The 18476-nt window shown below is 39.4% G+C and overlaps 2 protein-coding genes across 12 annotated transcripts in view; one reads left to right on the forward strand and one right to left on the reverse strand.

Moving 5' to 3' along the window:
- Window positions 1-4716, forward strand: part of spats2 (spermatogenesis associated serine rich 2) — a 141704-nt gene extending 136988 nt beyond the window's left edge. For all 6 annotated transcript variants that reach the window (XM_043681883.2, XM_043681882.2, XM_043681880.2 and 3 more), the window contains 2 exons: window positions 183-388; window positions 2330-4716. In XM_043681883.2, coding sequence (XP_043537818.1) covers window positions 183-388; window positions 2330-2704 — 581 coding nt within the window. In that variant the 3' untranslated portion in view covers window positions 2705-4716. The remainder of the gene's footprint in view (window positions 1-182; window positions 389-2329) is intronic.
- A 1603-nt stretch (window positions 4717-6319) lies between these two features.
- The window catches only part of mcrs1 (microspherule protein 1), a 33762-nt gene continuing 21605 nt past the window's right edge, over window positions 6320-18476 (reverse strand). For all 6 annotated transcript variants that reach the window (XM_043681894.2, XM_043681890.2, XM_043681896.2 and 3 more), the window contains 6 exons: window positions 14593-14621; window positions 13643-13735; window positions 10575-10657; window positions 8427-8514; window positions 7369-7496; window positions 6320-6879 (listed from right to left, as the gene is read on the reverse strand). In XM_043681894.2, the coding sequence (XP_043537829.1) occupies window positions 6793-6879; window positions 7369-7496; window positions 8427-8514; window positions 10575-10657; window positions 13643-13735; window positions 14593-14621 (508 nt within the window). In that variant the 3' untranslated portion in view covers window positions 6320-6792. The remainder of the gene's footprint in view (window positions 6880-7368; window positions 7497-8426; window positions 8515-10574; window positions 10658-13642; window positions 13736-14592; window positions 14622-18476) is intronic.

The raw sequence follows: 18476 nt of genomic DNA on the forward strand, positions 1-18476 counted from the left end.
CTAAACTTTTCCTCCTCAGCATGCAATGCTGCTTGTCTCTCTGACATTCGAATGCCTTTTACCTCTGCCCCATTTTATTTGGCTGTGGTTTGTGAATTGCAACCCTCTAAAGGATATTCCAAAGTAATCTTATCTTAATTTGCATTATCTTAAGTTTTTTTTTCTTTCTCTCTTTCATATAGTGTCTCATCCCAAGAACAATTACTCTGCCAGGTCAAGGTGTAGTTCTGTCTCGTCAGTATCAGTGACGAGTCGGAGTGATATTTCAGCTCCCAACTGTACTTCAGACCTCAGCCTTACTAAGTCAGTGAAGAATAGTCCATGTTCTGGAGACATTTCCATTGCTTCAGCCAACTCTGCAAACCAAACTTGCTCGTCAAATCGACTGGTATGAACTGCTAATGTTCTCTTTCTTGATATTTTCCTCAACAAAGAATATAGGTTGTAACCCAAGTAATTCTGTTCTTGTTTTGATTACTATATTGTGATTAAAATTCACTCAGAATTGTGTTGTGCCAAAATTACTAGACATTGGTGTAAAGTTATCAGGTCTTGATTGGGTGATTTCAGTTTTGAATTGTCATGAGAGAGAAACAGAAGGGGAATCAATCGGATAATGCTTGTGGGCTTCTTAGTGATAGATTTAGAGTTTGAGGAAGGTACTTAGTAGTATTGCAGAGATTAAAGCGATCATTTTTGATTCCTACTCCATCCCTACTGCCACTATCCCTCTCCAGGCTACAATCAGAAATTAATTTGATGACCAAGATGACCATCTAATCTTATTCATGCCAACCTTAATACAGCCGATTCTTACCTCCATAACATCGCTGGACTCTACCAGCCCATTTTAGTGCAAGTTAAGTCCTGTTCCTCTATCACTTCACTCTCAGTCAAGCATCATCCACATTTTAAAATTCATACTCTTGGTTTCAAATCCTTCCATTGCTGTCTAATTCAGGCCACCACATGTATTGAATTTATTGGCACAGTGAAAAGGTTTGTCTTGCAAGCAATATGGCCAGATCAGGGTTAAGTAGCATAGATAAGTAAATAATAGAATAATAGGTAAACAGTAGCAAAAACAAAAAAAAACACAGGTATAGGCAAATTTTTTGTGTTTGAGAGTCCATTCAGTATTCTAACAACAATAGGGTAGAAACTGTTTCTAAACTGGCTGGTGTGTGTGTTCAGGCTTCTGTACCTTCTCCCCCATGGTAGAGGTTGTAGAAAACGTTGCCAGGGTGGGATGGATCTTTGAGAATGCTGTTGGCCTTTCCTTGAGAGTGGGCCTGGTAGGTGGATTCTATAGATGGGAGGTTGACCTTTGTGATTGTCGGGGCCGAGTTCACCACTCTAACGGTCTCCGATCTTGAATGATACCGTGGTGTAGAACACATCTTCAATTGTCTGGGCTGCAAATTCAGGAATTCCCTCCCTATATCTTTCTGCTTGTCTTTACCATGCTCCTTAAAACCTGTCTCTTTGACCAATAAAGTAGTAACAATAAAAGCATTTGGTTTAAATTTTTGAGATATACAAAATATCAGCTCAGGAAACCTGTTCAACCTTTGCTTTCACAATAGCTTTTCGCAAGTACATAACTGTCTGCAGTGAGCAATAACAAGTGTAGATATATAGATCACAATACAATAAGGTTAATGCTCTGGGTTTTTAAAAAAAAAACACTTGTTTCATCTAGTCTCATTGGCAATTGTTGTATTGGAATTTGATCGTTTTTTTTTCTTATTGATCTCTAAGCACATCCACGAAGTAGCAGTTACTTGAACAGTAAAAACAGAAATTGCTGGAAATGCTCAGGTCTGGCAGCATCTGTGGTGAGAAATTAGAATTAATGTTTCGGGTCCAGTGACCCTTCCTCAGAATAGTTGTGAAGAAGGGTCACTGGACCTGAAATGTTAACTCTGATTTCTCAACATAGATGCTGCCAGACCTGCACTTTTCCAGCAACTTCTATTTATGTTTGATTTCCAGCAACCGCAGTTCTTTCTAGTTTAGTAGTTTCAGGACTAGCCAGAGCTAAAACCTTTGCCTCAGTTGTTTTTTAATAGTCTATCAATGCTTGTCATTCTCTTTTCTCCATCCCTCCTCAACCACAGACAAATTGTTGGCATACTCTTGGGTACAGATCATTAAGCAAGAAAGGCTACAATCTCTCACTTCATGCTAAGTGGTATTATTAATGTCCATGGGAAAATTAACATTGCATATGATGTAAAAAGCAAAAGAGGTTGCATTTAAAATGCCATTTTGTTTAAAACAAAAAGCAACATGAATCTATTAATTGTATTGTTCTATCCTTAAAAAGGTTCCCCATGGAAATAGAAGAGCAGGTTATCGTCCTGGAGAGAATAGGATAAATGGCCCAAGCCACTTTGGAAGAAATGAATATAGGAATCGGTACCGCAATGGACCAAAAAATTACTCTGACATTCGATACAATCCACAATCTTCACCCCGTGGTTTTAACACTGATAAGAGCCAAACCTCCAACACTCGATACAAGCCGCAACCTGCACCCTGTGATTCTGCCACTGATGAGAGTCAAATATGTTCTACAGCTTCAAATGATACAGCTGTATCTTCTGACCCCAGCCAGTCATCTTTACCTCCTGTTCCTGCCAGTGCCCTGTCTCAACGTAGGCCAAAATCAAGTGCAAACAAAACCTCTGTGAACTGCTGAAAGATTCTGACGTCCAGCAACATGCCAACGTCATGGCTAGATATGATGAAACACAATGGGTTTACATTGACCTTGTCTGTGCCACCAGTGATTTGCCTTGCAATTGTTTCCTCTTCCTCTTTGTTTTCAGATCAACCTTTTTCATATTTTCACAAGTTCTTGAATCGATAGTGTCGATAATTGTTATTCCTGGAAGAGGGACCACCACTTGGCTATACTTTAGAACGTTATTTAAGCATTGTTGCCTGGTTTGTCATGATTAAATCAGTTAATTTTACTTTGAACACAACAGTTTCAAGAAATCACTATACATCTCAAACTGTTAGGAAATAAAGTGCCTTGTACCTATAGTGTTCATTTCAAACCCTTAAATATTGCACACACACTTAAAACTCAAAAGGACCAAAGACCTTCAAACTTTGCTGTTATCGTTGTGCTAGAGATCACCATCTAATTGTAAACGAGTACAATGGTGACCCTTAATTTTCTTTCTAATTAAAGTTATGTATTTGGATGAAACTGTTTTTAGCAGTGAACTGCCTGTAACCTGCATTTTGTGGAGATGATATGCTGACAGGATGCCAGATAACTTTTCCCATTCATTCAGGCTATATTCACAAAATAATTATAGCACAGTAGTGAAGTGGCTTGCTTTTATACTGATACAGTAGTTATAGTTTGAATTCAGAGACAGGGCCTGGCTGATAGGAAACACAGATTTGCCAGAGGAAATCGTCTCTACTTCCTTTTGAAGTCATCCGGCAAACTTAGTGTCAGTGGGAACCTGAAATCACTTTGGACCTAATGTTAAAATTTGTAGTGTGAATACAGAAGAATTGATCCAAAGTTTTAGTGGTACCTTTGCTGAACTAGCTTCTACTAGCTTCTGTCTGTCACACCAAAAGTTCTTTCTATATTTTTCCCTGAATATAAATTCACCTAAGTCTGAACAGTGAATCCACTTTCAGTTCTGCATGTCTGAGGTGATTCCCTTTTAAAATAGGTTTTAGATGTCATGGTGGAAGGAATGTAGAGAGGTGCCACTAAATGTAGATGATGCACCCTTTAGAAAATATTTTGCAAGTCTCATTACACCCTTGATCTCTCACATTCCATGGTTTGAAAAAAAACTACAATGACTTCATACAGATTTCAACCAGTATTATTACTAGTAAACTAATAAAGCATAAAGTGGGAAATATCTGTAGGAGAATTTGTAAATGTCAGTTTCGATTTGTACATTTTATTTTCCATCCTGTTAAAATTACTAAATATAACAAAGACAAAATTCCTAACTTGATTACTTTGCTAACTGCATTTTAACAGTGAATGATTAGAACTATGCCCATTGTATGCCTATAATGACACTAATTGAGTGAGAGGTGAGGCACTCAGAACAGCAGAGTATTTTTAAACAAAAATAGCACCTATGTTAAACTACATTATCTTTCAAAATAGAGTCAAGTGTAACTTTGTTTCCATGTGCTGGTAAACACTGACTTCTAAGAACTGACAGTAAATTCTGAAACATTCATTTGTACCATATGCTATTTTACTCCCACTTTGAGTTTTGTGCTAGCATTCAGATCTACTGAATCAACAATCAAATGAAATTAATTAAAGTTTCAACTGTTCACAGTCTGCACAATAGATTGAAATCCACAAATTGTGTAGTTACAGTAAATGGTTATTGTTATTAACCCCTACACACTTGATGTTGAGATAAGGGATCATGTCACAGATTCATTGAGCATATTCTGGTAGTTCAGCAGTAACGGGCTGGATATCCAAACTAATTATTGAAAGTTTAGGTTACCATGCAGACAGCAGACTGTTTTTCAATATAGTTGATTATTATTTACCTGACTGAATCTTCCGATCTATGGTATGGTGATACATTATGGCTACATCTCAGGCAGTAGAATTGCTGTTCCCTCTTAATGCAAGTCTTCTCCTGACATATGTCATGTGTTTAAAACTTAGTTGATGAATAAAGCAGTATTCTAAACTAATCCTTGTTGTATAGCTGTGACTTTTCCCTCTCAATAAAACAAAATGCTATCATAATGGAGAGAGTTATCACTGGGTATAATGACAGTTCTATATTACTTCCCATCATGCATGAACTTAAACTACATAAGGTAATTAATTGCATTAGCAAGACAGTAACTTTAAATTTTGAATCTGATTTAAACCTCTGGGTGATACCTATTTTAGTGAGTTGTCTTGATGGAGAAATTGAGCAAATTGGGCTTGTAATCGAGTTCCAAAGTATGAGAGATGATCTTATTGAAACCTACAAAATACTTAAAGGGTTAAAGAGGGCAGGTGCAGGCAAGAAGTTTCCCCTGGTTTGTGCGGGGTGGGAGCGCGATGCTGCTTAAGTCTGAGATGATTTATTACTTGATGGGTAGAGAATGCCAAAGGTTCACCACTCAGGGGACTGTAAGTTCAGTCTTTGAGTATGTTTAAGGAAGCGATTGATAGATTTCTGATTACTAATGGTGTACAAGGTTATGAGGATGGGGTAGGTAAAAGAGCACTGAAGTATTCAAATCAGCCATTGGCACAACGGGTTGAATGGCCTACTCTTGTTCCTAAAAGTACCACTAGATAGATCATTAAGCAGAAATTATTTCTTTTTGTTACAAATCCTATTGTAATAATTGTGGGTGATAAATTAACAGAAGTGGTCTGCAAGATGAACTTGTACAATGAGTGTTTCCCGGAATAAAGGTATCATAGTGTACTAAGGCACAGTTAAAAGATTTTCAGGCAAATTGTAGCAGTATTAAGTTAATACCATATAATTGTCCCTTTGCTCTTTAGAAGTATTCTCACTGATCATAAACTAAGATACATCTATTAGTGTATCATGGCAGGGGCAAACTATACCCTGTGGGAGCTTTTGATAGTGCTTATCCAGGGAAACGAGATTGAGGAAAGTATGACTTTAATAACTACAGGAAGTGTTTGAAGGGAACCTCATGGGATGAAGCACGTGTGGAGGAGCACAGCAGCATAAATGTATACAATGCAAATAACCTTCTGTCTCTTCGTATTTGCTGACTTGGTGCAGTTTGTAGAGGACATTGATCCAAAGGAAGAATGTGTTGTTAACTTGGGAGCGATTGAGAACTGAACTAGATGTAATGGTCTGTGGGTTAAGATAATTAAGTCTGCTTGTAGTAGGAATTGTTTAGTACCTACCAGGTGTGCAACTATGATTCAGAACAGAGATCACTGAGTAGATGTGTTTTTCAAAAAAAAGAGTCAAGTTTAGCTTATCTTCAGCTACTTCCTATTGTCCTCAATTAAAGGTGACTTTATACTTCCCCTCGATTCCTGCAACCTCTGGAAAGCCGAGCATAGTCCCAGAGGTCAAATCTCTACTGCATGAATCCACCCCATCCCAAAGTTCCTGAAACTCAAATTCAGGAGGACTGTGAAACCATTCTGCTGCAAGATCTAGTCGGTCTCAATCAGATTAGTACTTTTAACTTTGGGAGTAGCACGCAGTAGAGTGCATATGTTTAAATGCATAATGCAGCTGAAAACGCAAATGTCCTCACGTACTTGAAAAGAATTCGAAAGAATGATTTTCCTAACTTTGAAAAGGTTTAACCCTTTTTTATAAACAAATAACTGAACACAAAAGTGTAACTTTTATCTCAGATTATAGAGAGTTAATATTCCATGGTTCACTTCCATTAAATAACAGTCATTAGAAACTTAATTGTGACAACACATGAATAGATTTGTGAAAATGATAAAGAATATTCTAGTTGCAGTCATCTTCCAGGTGGGTCATCCACAAATGTGGAAATGTCAGGTTTGTGTTCTTTTCCCTCTGTCCATCAAGGCCCATGCGAGGGAAAAGCAACACAGTCCATAGCATGTCTATTGACAGATATGCATCAGTATCAGCAGATGACTCTGGTCCTGTGTTTGTTAATCCTTCTAAAATTAGATAAAACAGCTAACAGTCCAAAGATCAGGATGCTTACAGATCTCTGGCCATTGAATGATGCCTTGATTATTATTTTCACACACCATTTCCTGTTTCTTCAGAAACTAGAATCTGCCCCTCACTGCTGGTTCATCTTTGCAGCCTCAGCTCTGATCAGGGCAATCAGGTCTTGGTTAATTAGAAACACAAAGCGAAGGCCAGCAATCTACAAAAAAAAAGAAGAAAATAAAAAAGCTCAAATTTCATAAGTTTTCCATGCTAGAAATTTGTTACTTCTGGGTTCAAAGTCTTGTCCATCTTTACAACTGGTTAAACTCTTCCCCAAAAACTAAGCAATCGCATTTCTACCAATTACCAAGAGCTTTATGGCAGCTGTAAAATGATTATGATTCACCCTAATTCATATCATTCAGAAATATTTTTAAGTGGGTGCCACAGAAGAGATATTACAATTTATCTCACTCAATTGAAACCTTTCTGAAGATCCAAGTGAATGACATCTACCACATGAGCCACACATACAAGTGAAAAATCTTGAATTTACATCGAGACTCAAATTGCACTTGCTGATTTTGCAATCACTGAAATTACAGCCCATACTTATCCCTTTAAAAAAATGTTCAGTGATCCACACAATACAGTGAATATCTGACAAATGCAAGAGAATTCACCTCCTCTTGCACGCAACACTTACTTCAACAACAGAATTGTTGTTCAACTTCCATTTATTTCCGCTAAGTACTGGCCTGCCATCGATGTAGATGGGACGTCGGCCTTCATTAGCAACAAAAAAGTCTCCATTGTTCTTCAGTTTTATTATACCTTGAAGACAAACAAAATTAATTTATTTTAAAAGCAAAAATCATCCCCAGCTGTTTGATTCCACGTTACTACACAAAAGGCAATGAATCCAGCATTAATTTCAACAGGTCTGGTGCCATGCCCTTTTAAATAGCTACAGACTCTTATTTAGCTGCTACTTCACACTAGAACAGGGAAAATCAAACAAAATCTGGTTACAAATCAAAGTATTAACCCACTTGCAAAAAAAAAGTAAAGTTTAAATTAAAAATAGTAGGTACATTTGCATTTCTCAAAATTTTGCAAGCCTTATTTGGTTGCCTCTTTCAAAAGAGAATCACTTGTGGAGGGACACACGAAAGGAATCAGTCAGATTGCTCTGCCAAAATGCTAGCATAGGCACAATGGTATGAATGGCATCCCTCTGTGCTATAACATTTTACAACTGCATGAACATGCTGGTGTGCTCAGTAATTGCAGTGTCATAGGTAACCTGAACCAGAGGACATATATTTTCTGGATATTGAGTAGCAAACATTACTTTTGAAAAATGTATTCTATTGATCAGTGTAAAAGCAGCAAGCAATTGGTTCAAAATTTATGATCTCCCATTCCTCTCAAAGTGAAATGTACATGATTTTTTTTCCTGTGTTGTAAATGTATACTTGTTTCAAGTTTAATATATACTGCATTCAAATAAAAGGAAAAAAAAAACAGGCTGCTCAAAAGGTTGCTATTTGAAACGCCTTTCCCTCAATTTGTTGCATAATACGCAACTATGTCCAAGAGCTGACTTACTACACTTTAACGACATTTAGTCGCAATGCAGTACTGAAACTGATTTTGGTCCACTGGTGTGCTGTCCAGAGTGGCATAGCAACAGTGCCACATGTTGTAACCTGAAGCCAAAAAAATAGAGTTAGTAATACCAAAAAATTTGCTCATCACTACCTTGCCTTCTGGAGATTTTCCATGCTGGTCCTTCTAGAGAGAGGTCAACATCAATCTGATTATCTTTTGTGGCTCTACCCAATGTTATCTTTTTTGGAGAGAAGAAGAAGAAATAATAATACATTTGTTAAAATGGAGAGTGATGATTATATTCAAACAGGGGACCATTTTGGACTGAGTGGGATCAAAATATCTAGTTACTTTTTCAAGTCCCTTAAAGCTTCAGCATTTGCGACTTTGCTTTCACGACAGAATTTTTAAAACTCTGTGTTCACAACCCAGCAGAGTGGCAATGAATTGGTAACACAAGGTTGACTGTTAAATTTCAGCATAACACTGACCTGAACTTGAATTCCACTGATCAGGTAATGAGCATAAAAGCTACACTTGTACCTATGTTATTACAAGGTGCAAATTAAATGTAATTCTAATATTGTATATTGATTTCTGCACGATTCCTCCATCTGCATTTCGTGATCTTTAATCCTGGACAATCATATGTTCAGGAAGTGCTATCAGTTGCAGCATCTCGAGTTCTGGGTTCAGGAGCTTGAGCAACAGCTGGAATCACTGTGGCATGTCTGTGAAGTTGAGCATTTTTTGGATAACCACCAGGCTCAAGGGTGTTCAGACACAAAGGGAACGGATAACCACCAGGCAGTCTGTGTGGGGAGAACCACGTAATTTGCACTCCCAACCAATATAGTTTTTTGAAAACAAGTGTGAGAGATGGTTCATCTGGGGAATGCAAGTGAACTAAATCTATGGTTTTATGGGTGAAGCAATGGTGACAGGGGATCAGACAAGTGTTTTTGTCACCACAGAAATGCATCCACATGGTATGCTGCCTCTGTGATACTAGGACCGTGACAGGCTACACCTGAATAGATCTCAGAGCAACATCTTGAATGATTGAGGAGGAATTAAAAGTATTTGGCAGCAAATTAGGGGGCAATATTATCAAGGCGAAATAAAGTGTTCTCAGAATTAGAAGACACACATAGCACTAATGCATGAAATAGCACAGCATTATTTGGAGTTGGGAAAAAGAGTGTTATGAGATTCAAATTAGCTTGACTGTAAAGTGTGGCAAATAAGGTTGGTGAGCTGTAGGTACAAATAGCCATGTGGGAACAAATCATTACACTGCAAGAATTATATAGAGCACGTGTCTTGTGGGGGGCTTGTACAAGATAGTAATAGTGTAAATAGAAGACAAAGTGTTTTGTGAAAAGTTTTCAGAAGAATTTTCAAAATCAACTGAGAGAAGATACTGCTTGCTCTTGCACATCTCTTTAATATCATCTATATCTTACCTACTAACAGGTTGCCTATAGGAGTATCTTGACTTTTGATACATTGGGCACGATTTCAAAATTTTCAGATGACAAAACTTGCCAAAAAACTTTCCAAGTATTGGGACCAATAATGATAAACTTCAACACAATTTTCACAAGATGGCAGCAGAAGAGGTAGACAAATGGCATGTTAAGTTTAATGCAGAGAAGTGTGATAGCATTTATTTTGGTATGAAGAATTTGGAGAGAAAATATAAACTGTATAATTCTCAAGCAGATGCAGGAGCAGAGGGATCCGGAGGCATAGGTTCATGAATCATTGAGGTTAAGAAAGGGTTAATAAAGCATTTAGGATTCTGCTATGTATAAATAGGTGCATTGAATACTGAAGAAGGAAGTTATGATAAATTTGTAAAATAAATTATTCAGCTGAACAAGAGTGCTGTGTCCTGTTTTAGGCCCCACACTTCAGGAAGGATGAGATGGTATTAGAGAGGGTGCAGAACAGATGCATGAGAATGGACCCAGAGTGAGGAACTTGTGTTAGTTGGATAGACCGGAAAAGCTGGGCTGATTCTCAAAGTAGAGTTGCTCTTGCAAAGAGCTGACAGACAACAGGCCTAATGGTCTCCTATGCTGTAACCATTCTGAAAATTTATAATGGAGCTAAAATACAAATAGGTGGATGCAGTGTCTGTCTGACATGGATACCTCCATTGAATACTCCTGTTCAAAACTGAAACTCAACTCCTTAGGTTGCTAACTTACCTGCTGGAAATCTGCATTTCTCTTTCAAAAATAGTCCCAATATCCTAAAACCATTTATATATCAAAGAAAACATTGCTTTACCTCACGAGATCTCATTAAATATCGAACCATTCTGCCTCGTAAAACAGCAAGGGTCTGGTTATCGAAGTCTGGAGAGCTGATACCTTAAGGAAACAAGGTTGGATCATTTTATAAATAAGGTTTTACTGGTAGTAATATTACCTTACAAAGACAATGAACAATTGTTAAATGTTCCTTATAAAACATGATCTCAAATAAAAGTTTCAAAATTAATTTTTTTTTTAAAACTGATTCTTTGAGAAGTTGAGAATCATAGTTGAATTTTAGCAAGGTGATGCATTTTGATGTCATTTACATCATACTGCTTGCGAACAAAAATGTTGCCAATACTACTTTAAACAACTTTCAAAACATCAAAAAAACTCAAAATTTCCCCATGACCTAATCAGTGATTTTAAAAACATCAAATAATTGCCAGAGGGACCCAAAACCAATTCTTCCCAACAACTACACCACCTGTAGCACTTGATTGGCCACACATACAAACAAACCAAATTAAAGGAGGACTTCCAAACAGTCAGCTTGAGCTTGTTCCGTACCAGACAGCCTCTAAACATTGGTATATGTTTAAACTATAAACTGGATCTGAGGGCACATGATAACATTTTCAGCAACTTTACACTTTAAAAAAAAATCTTATAAATGTTTCCCACCAGTCCACCATATATAAAGCTAATTCAACTTTTTAAAGTTTTAGTAGTTGCACATATAGAATTCCCCCCACCCCCATAATATTGTAGCAAAGACAAAATGAACCTCTGATAAAATATGACAGCTTGTTTTGAAAAAGATAATTACCACACAAAACATAATGAAACAGTCATTTTTGATCATAGGTAACATTTATGTTTGAGAAAAAGTGGCCAATACCTGCTAATTTTGGAAACCAATGTGAAAGAGGTTAAGGATATAGAGGGGTTGTGATGAACATTGGGGCAGCAATGAAATCGTATTTCTGGACTCATCCCCCAAAAAAATTTTCAAAAGTATTACTTCCCTTGTACACATACAATATATTTTAAACACAGCCATGACTCATGGGCACCTTTCTGGATAAGGTGGTCATGTTTGAGTCCCTCTCCTATTTCTTATTGCACTATAGCCAAGTTATGTTACGGCTGTACCCGCCACTTTCTACAAATAACCAGTGAATCAAAAGAGCAAGTAAAGGGAACTCCTGAGTACACAACCAGCATTCTGCCATTCAATATCACAGCACCAAGACTTGTCATGTACCAATCCTGTCATGTACCAATCCTGGTGGGGCATTCTCAAACACATGATGCTGTAAAATAGTTAAGCCCCACCACAGAAAACCTAGTAAGTTACAGCGCATGATCACATCATAAAAATTCTACAAGTGAAATATCTAGACCAATCAGGTTAACTTCTGAGACGGGGAAGCTTCCAGAAACAATAATTCATGATTGAATTAATAGTCACAATGAAAAAGAGGGTTGTTTAGGAAAAGCCAGTATGGATTTCTTAAAGAAAAGAGTTGTGTTCAACTAACCTGTGAGTTTAGTGAAGAGGTAACAGAGAGTTGATGAGGGTGATGCTGTGGATATGGACTTCCAAAAGGGTTTCAATGCAGTGCCACATAATAGACTTGTGAGAAAAGTTACAGGTCATGGAGTAAAAAGGGAAAGTAGCAGTACAAATACAATATTGGCTAAGTGATGGGAAACAGAAATGGTGAATGGATAGTTTTCAAGTTGGAAGATTTGTAGCGGAGCTCCCATCTTGCTTTTCCTGATGTATACATACACAGATAAATTATCAAGTCTTGGGAGCTACAGAGAACAATTTCAAAGTTTGCAGGCAAAACACGATTAGAAGCATTGTAAACTGTAAAGAGGACAGTATAGAACTCCCAAAAGTGTAAAACTCAAAAAGTGGCAAATGAAATTCAATGCAGAGATATGTGAGGTGATAACACTTTGGCAGGGAGAACATGGAGATGGTATGAAACAAAAGGATGTGAACTCATTGGAGAGTGCAGAAGAGATTTATAAGAATGGTTCCAGGGATGAGAAACTTCAGTGATGAAGATAGACTGGAGAACTTGGGACTGTTTACCCTGGAGAGGAGAAGGCTAAGAGAAGAATTGGTAGAGGTTGACAAAATCATGATGGATCCGGACAGAATAAACGGTGAGAAGCCATTCCCACTCTTAGCAGGATCAAGAATCAGAGGGCATGGATTTAAAGTGATTTGGAAAAACAGCAAATATAATTTCCAAAAGATCTTTTACAGACAGTGGTTTGGGTCTGAAATATGTGCAAGTGTGGAGGAAACAGGTTCAATCGAGGCATTCAAGAAGGCATTACCGCGTCACTAAACTCACAGGTTAGTTGAATACAACTCTTTTCCTTAAGAAATCCATACTGGCTTTTCCTAATCAACCCTCTTTTCATTGTGACTATTAATTCAATCCTGAATTATTGTTTCTGGAAGCTTCCCCATCTCGGAAGTTAACCTGATTGGTCTAGATATTTTACTTGTAGAATTTTTATGATGTGATCATGTGCTGTAACTTACTAGGTTTTCTGTGGTGGGGCTTTGAACTATTTTACAGCATCATGTGTTCTTTTTTCTTTCATGGGATATGGGGATTATTGGCTTGGCCAGCATTTTTGCCCATCCTAATTGCTGGGCTGTGTCAGAGAGCAATTAAGAGTCAACCACATTGCTGTGGGTCTGAAGGCAGATATAGGCCAGTCCAGGTAAGGATGGCAGATTTCCTTCCCTAAAGGACAGTTATTTGAAACAAAACCATGTGCAAGATTAGGGGGAAAAGACAGGAGACTGGCATCAAGTCACAATACCCATTTTGAGAACTGATGCAGATATGATGGGCCAAATGGCCTCCTTTTGGAGAATAACAATTCCATTACCAAAAATCATAAATGATCCCAACATTGTCAATGTGATATTTTGATGGAGTGACTGTTTTTAGTTCAGGCTGCAGTACCCACACTAAGATTTAGTGCAAACTGTGCTATGCCCAGACAGAGATGGTTCAACAATGCCAACGGGATCTGCTTAGTCACTGTTCGCTCCTTCACCTGTGACACTGTCCACAAGAACCTGCCATTTTGGAAGCTCCTGTTCCAACTGCCGAATCTCTCGTTTCTGACGCCGGTCTGCGAGAGTGAGCTCTGGAACAAAAACACAAAAAAAATGTAAAAGGTGTCAGAGCACCATGCCACAACACAGATTTTCTGGCAAAATTTAAAACTTATTAATGTGTTTGCTGCGAAATGGACATGTTGGATCGAAGGGTCTGCTTCCGTGCAGTATGACTCTATGACTCTATCACATTAATAGGCATTTTCATCAGCATGGAGTAAATCCTTCCCATTCTATGCTATAAGATCATCAAACAAGCAAATTATTAGATAAATCAAGTCATTCAGCCCCTCCATCCAATCCACACTTACACCACACACTCCACTGCAGCTAACAATTTCAGAGCATTTGCTTCCTTGCCTGGAAGCCTATCCCATAGAATAAAATCAGCATTAAAGAACTCCACAGGACCAGTTTGACAATTGCCTCTTTAATACTTTCAATAACAAATGAAATCCATGAAAACCAAACAAACAAACACAAAGCTCCCAAAAGTATCTGATCCTTATTGTTAGATACCAATTATACAAGTTCAACTGACACCTAATAAGTTTAAATGAGACGGTGTGAATTATATGGCATCCCTATCATTCAGAGCTGCATTTAAAACAAAAAGAGCAGCACAATGACAATCCCAGTCTCTTATTGAATATCTCCCCAGGACAAATGAATAATTGGACACGGCCACCTAAATATCTCAGAACATTCATAGCTGAACTCAAGGTTGAAATGAGTTGACAAGATAATCCTGTGACAAGCACCAATCCCAAATCAGGGTTCAACATACACTGACATAGCAGGAACCACGATCTTGTTGTGGGCTCTCCTTTAAATTCATTTTATCAGCAAACATTTCATCACCACTAACGGTAATTTAGCAACCTACCATGTTCCAGGACATCATCTCTTGTTTCTCTGGAAAAGATTATTTTAAAAAAAGTGTTACACAATGTTCTATTGCAGCCAAGACTAGCCCCAACCCCACCAACAATCCACAACCAGATCCATGTCCTTGTCCAGAAGGTCCCAACTCATGGACATCCATGGGCTCTTGTGAGCCGCCAGTTCCTTCCCTCAACTTGTTTTTACTTGTGTGTAGCCCAACAAGAAGGAGGAGGAGCCCATTTGGCTGTTTTCACAGGTGGTGGGAGTATCTAGAAATGATCTGATGCAATTGATAAAATCGCCCCATTCAGAAGCAGATTCATCCATGTTTGTCTAGTTTAGATCAATTTAGACTTCAAAAGACAAACAGTAGCCAATTCAGGTTAAACGCAGTCTGGGATATCGTGCCATCACTTATATAAAGCTGAATTTGCACTAAAAAAATTTGGTAGAATTAGAACTTTATGTGATGTGGGTATTACTGGCTGGGCTAGCATTTCTTACCCATACCCAATTCACCCAGAGATGGTGGTGAACTATATTCTTGAACCACTGCAGTCCTTAGGGGTAGGTAGACCCACAGCACTGTTAGGGTGAGAGTTCCAGAACTTTGATCCAGTGACAGTGAAGGAACAGTGACATATTTCTAAGTCAGGAATGTGTCCGGCTTAGAGGGAATCTTGCAGAGGGTGGTGTTTCCATGTGTCTACTGATCTTGTCCTTCTAGACAGTAGAGGTCATAGGTTTGGAAGGTTCTATCCCCATTGCCAATAAAGGAACATTGAGAATAGGAGGAGTAGGCCATTCGGCCCTTCAAGCCTGCTCCTCCATACAGTATGATCATGGCTGATCATCCAACTCAGTCCCCTGTTCCTGCTTTCTCCCCCATACCATTTGATTCCTTCAGTCCCAAGAAATGGTAAGGTCCTAGGGAATGTTGCTGAACAAAGAGACCTTGGAGTGCAGGTTCATAGCTTCTTGAAAGTAGAGTCGCAGGTAGATAGGATAGTGAAGAAGGTGTTTGGTATGCTTTCCTTTATTGGTCAGAGTATTGAGTACAGGAGTTGGGAGGTTATGCTGCGGCTGCATAGGACATTGGTCAGGCCACTTTTGGAATATCGCATGCAATTCTCGTCTCCTTCCTATCGGAAGGATGTTGTGAAACTTGGAAGGGTTCAGAAAAGATTTACAAGGATGTTGCCAGAGTTGGAGGATTTGAACTGTAGGGAAGAGGTTGAATAGGCTGAGGCTGTTTTCCCTGGAGCATTGGAGGCTGAGGGGGTGACCTTATAGTGGTTTATAAAATCATGAGGGGCATAGGTAGGATAAATAGACAAAGTCTTTGCCCTGGGGTGGGTGAGTCCAGAACTAGAGGGCTTATGCTTAGGGTAAGATATAAAAGAGACCTAAGAGGCGAGATTAGGTTGGAATATCTGGTTAGCATGGTCGAGTTGGACTGAAGGGTCTGCTTCCGTGCTGTACATCTCTATGACTCTAAACATATCTAATTCCTTCTTGAAAACATTCAATGTTTTGCCCTCAACCATTTTCTGTGGCAGAAAATGCTGGGTGAAGATATTTCTCCTCATCTCAGTCTAAATGGCCTACCCTATATCCTTAGATTGTGATCCCTGGTTCTGGACTCCCTGGTCAATGGAACATCCTCCCTGCATTTACTATGTCCAGTCCTGTTAGAATTTTATAAGTTTCTATGAAATCCCCTCACATTCTTTTAAACCCCAGGCCTAACCAAACCAGTCTCAACATATCAGGCCAACATAGCATTTGCTTTCTTCACTACCTCTTGTACCTACACAATTACTTTCAGTGACTGGTGTGCAAGGTCTCATTGCACCTCTCCCTTTCCCAATCTATCACCATTCAGATAATAATCTGCCTTCCTGTTTTTGCTACCAAAGTGGATAACCTCATGTTTATCCTCATTATACTGCATGTGCCATGCATTTGCCAACACACTCAACTTATCCAAATCACACTGTAGCATCTCTGCATCCTCCTCACAGTTCATCCTCCTATCCAGTTTTGTGTCATCTGCAAACTTGGAGATATTATATTTAGATCCATCATCTAAATCATTAATATATATTGTGAATAGCTGGGTTCCAAACACTGACCCCTGTGGTACCCCACCAATCACTGTCTGCCACTGGGAAAAAGGCCTGTTTATTCCTACTCTTTGTTTCCTGTCTGACACACAATTCTCTATCTGTCAGTAACACTACCTCCAATCCCATGTACTTTAATTTTACGTTGATTTCTAATCAAAAGCCTTCTGAAAATCCAAGTAAACCACATCCACTGGCTCCCCCCCTCCTTACATCCTCAAAAAATTCCAGTAGATTTGTCATACACAACTTCCCTCTTGTAAATCCATGCTGACTCTGTCCGATCCTATCACTGTACTAAATCTTTTAGAATGGATCCTAGCACTTTCCTTATTCCCGATGACAGGTTAAGCAGTCTATAATTCCCTGTTTTTGCTCTCCTCCTATTTCAAATACTAAGCTTATATTAGTTACCATCCAATCCATAGGAAAGCTTCCAGAAACTCTAGAATATTTTTTTCGCAGCAGAGAGCGCCAGGAGCTGGGCGGAAGTTCAGGCGGAGCGCAAAGCCAGTCGGGAAGGTAAGTGATTGCTATATAAAGAACTTACCTCGACGCCAATGGTCTTTTCGCAGCAGAGAGCGGCGGGAGCTGGGCGGAAGTTCAGGCCGAGCGCAAAGCCGGTCAAGAAGGTAAGTGATTGCTATTAGAGAGGGTGAGTTCTAAACCCCAGGTCCTACAAAGTAGGGTCTCCCTCCCTCCCTCCTCCTCTAACCTAAATTAAGAGTCCACAGACTTGCCACAAAAAGAGGGTCTAAGGAAGTTTGGATCGAAGAGTGAGGCTTCAGCTCAGGAATCTTTGACAAGGAGGTTGAGTGAAGTGATTACGCCACAGTTGAACAGGGTGAAGACATGACTGCCCAGCTGGTTCAGTGCACTACGTGCTTGATGTGGGAGGTCAATGACTCTGGTGTGTCTGGCTCGTATATGTGTGGAAAGTGTGTGCACGTTCAGCTATTGACCGAGCATATTGCAGCGATGATGAAAGAACTCGAGGACCTTGGGCTCATTTGAGAGTAAGAGATCTTTCTGGACAAGACCTTCAGTGAGATTATTACACCAATCATGCCAGAAGAGAGCAGACGATGAGGAAGGCAGAGAGGAGACAGGTGCAAGAGACTCCGGGAGAAGTACCTATCAGGAACGAGTTGAAGCTTTTGGAAACAGTAGAGACTGATGACACTGCCAGTTCGCAAGGCGGCCAGATTTGTCAATCAAAAGTTGGCGCAGAGGCAGAGCGGAAGAGTCGGACATTGCACAGAGCCGTGGTAATAGGGGACTCCATCCTATTACCGGAGAGGAACTGACCGGGGTTTTTGTGGCAGCAGACGGGATTTAAGAATGGTGTGTTGCCTTCCTGGTGCCAGGGTGAAAGACATCACGGACAGAGTGCAGGAAATCCTCAAGGACGAGGGTGAAGAGCCAGAGGTGGTGGTACATGTCGGCACAAATGATGTCGGGAAGAAGAGGAGGAACATACTACAGCGGGACTTCGGAGAACTAGGAAGAAGGCTGAAAAGCAGGACGTCCAAGGTGGTTATCTCCGGTTTGCTTCCAGTTCCTCGGGCTGGTGAGGCCAGAAACAGGGAGATAATGGACTTGAACGTGTGGCTGGGGAACTGGAGGAGGAAGCAAGGTTTTAAGTTCTTGGATCACTGGGGTATATCTTGTGGTAAGCATAAATTCTACAAGAGAGACGGTTTGCACCTTAATAGGTTAGGGACCAGCATTCTGGCAGGCAGGTTTTCTACTGCAGCAC

This window comes from Chiloscyllium plagiosum, unplaced genomic scaffold (assembly GCF_037043375.1).
Source record: "Chiloscyllium plagiosum isolate Xiang-an unplaced genomic scaffold, Cpla_swu_hap1 HiC_scaffold_53X, whole genome shotgun sequence".
Classification (NCBI taxonomy): domain Eukaryota; kingdom Metazoa; phylum Chordata; class Chondrichthyes; order Orectolobiformes; family Hemiscylliidae; genus Chiloscyllium; species Chiloscyllium plagiosum.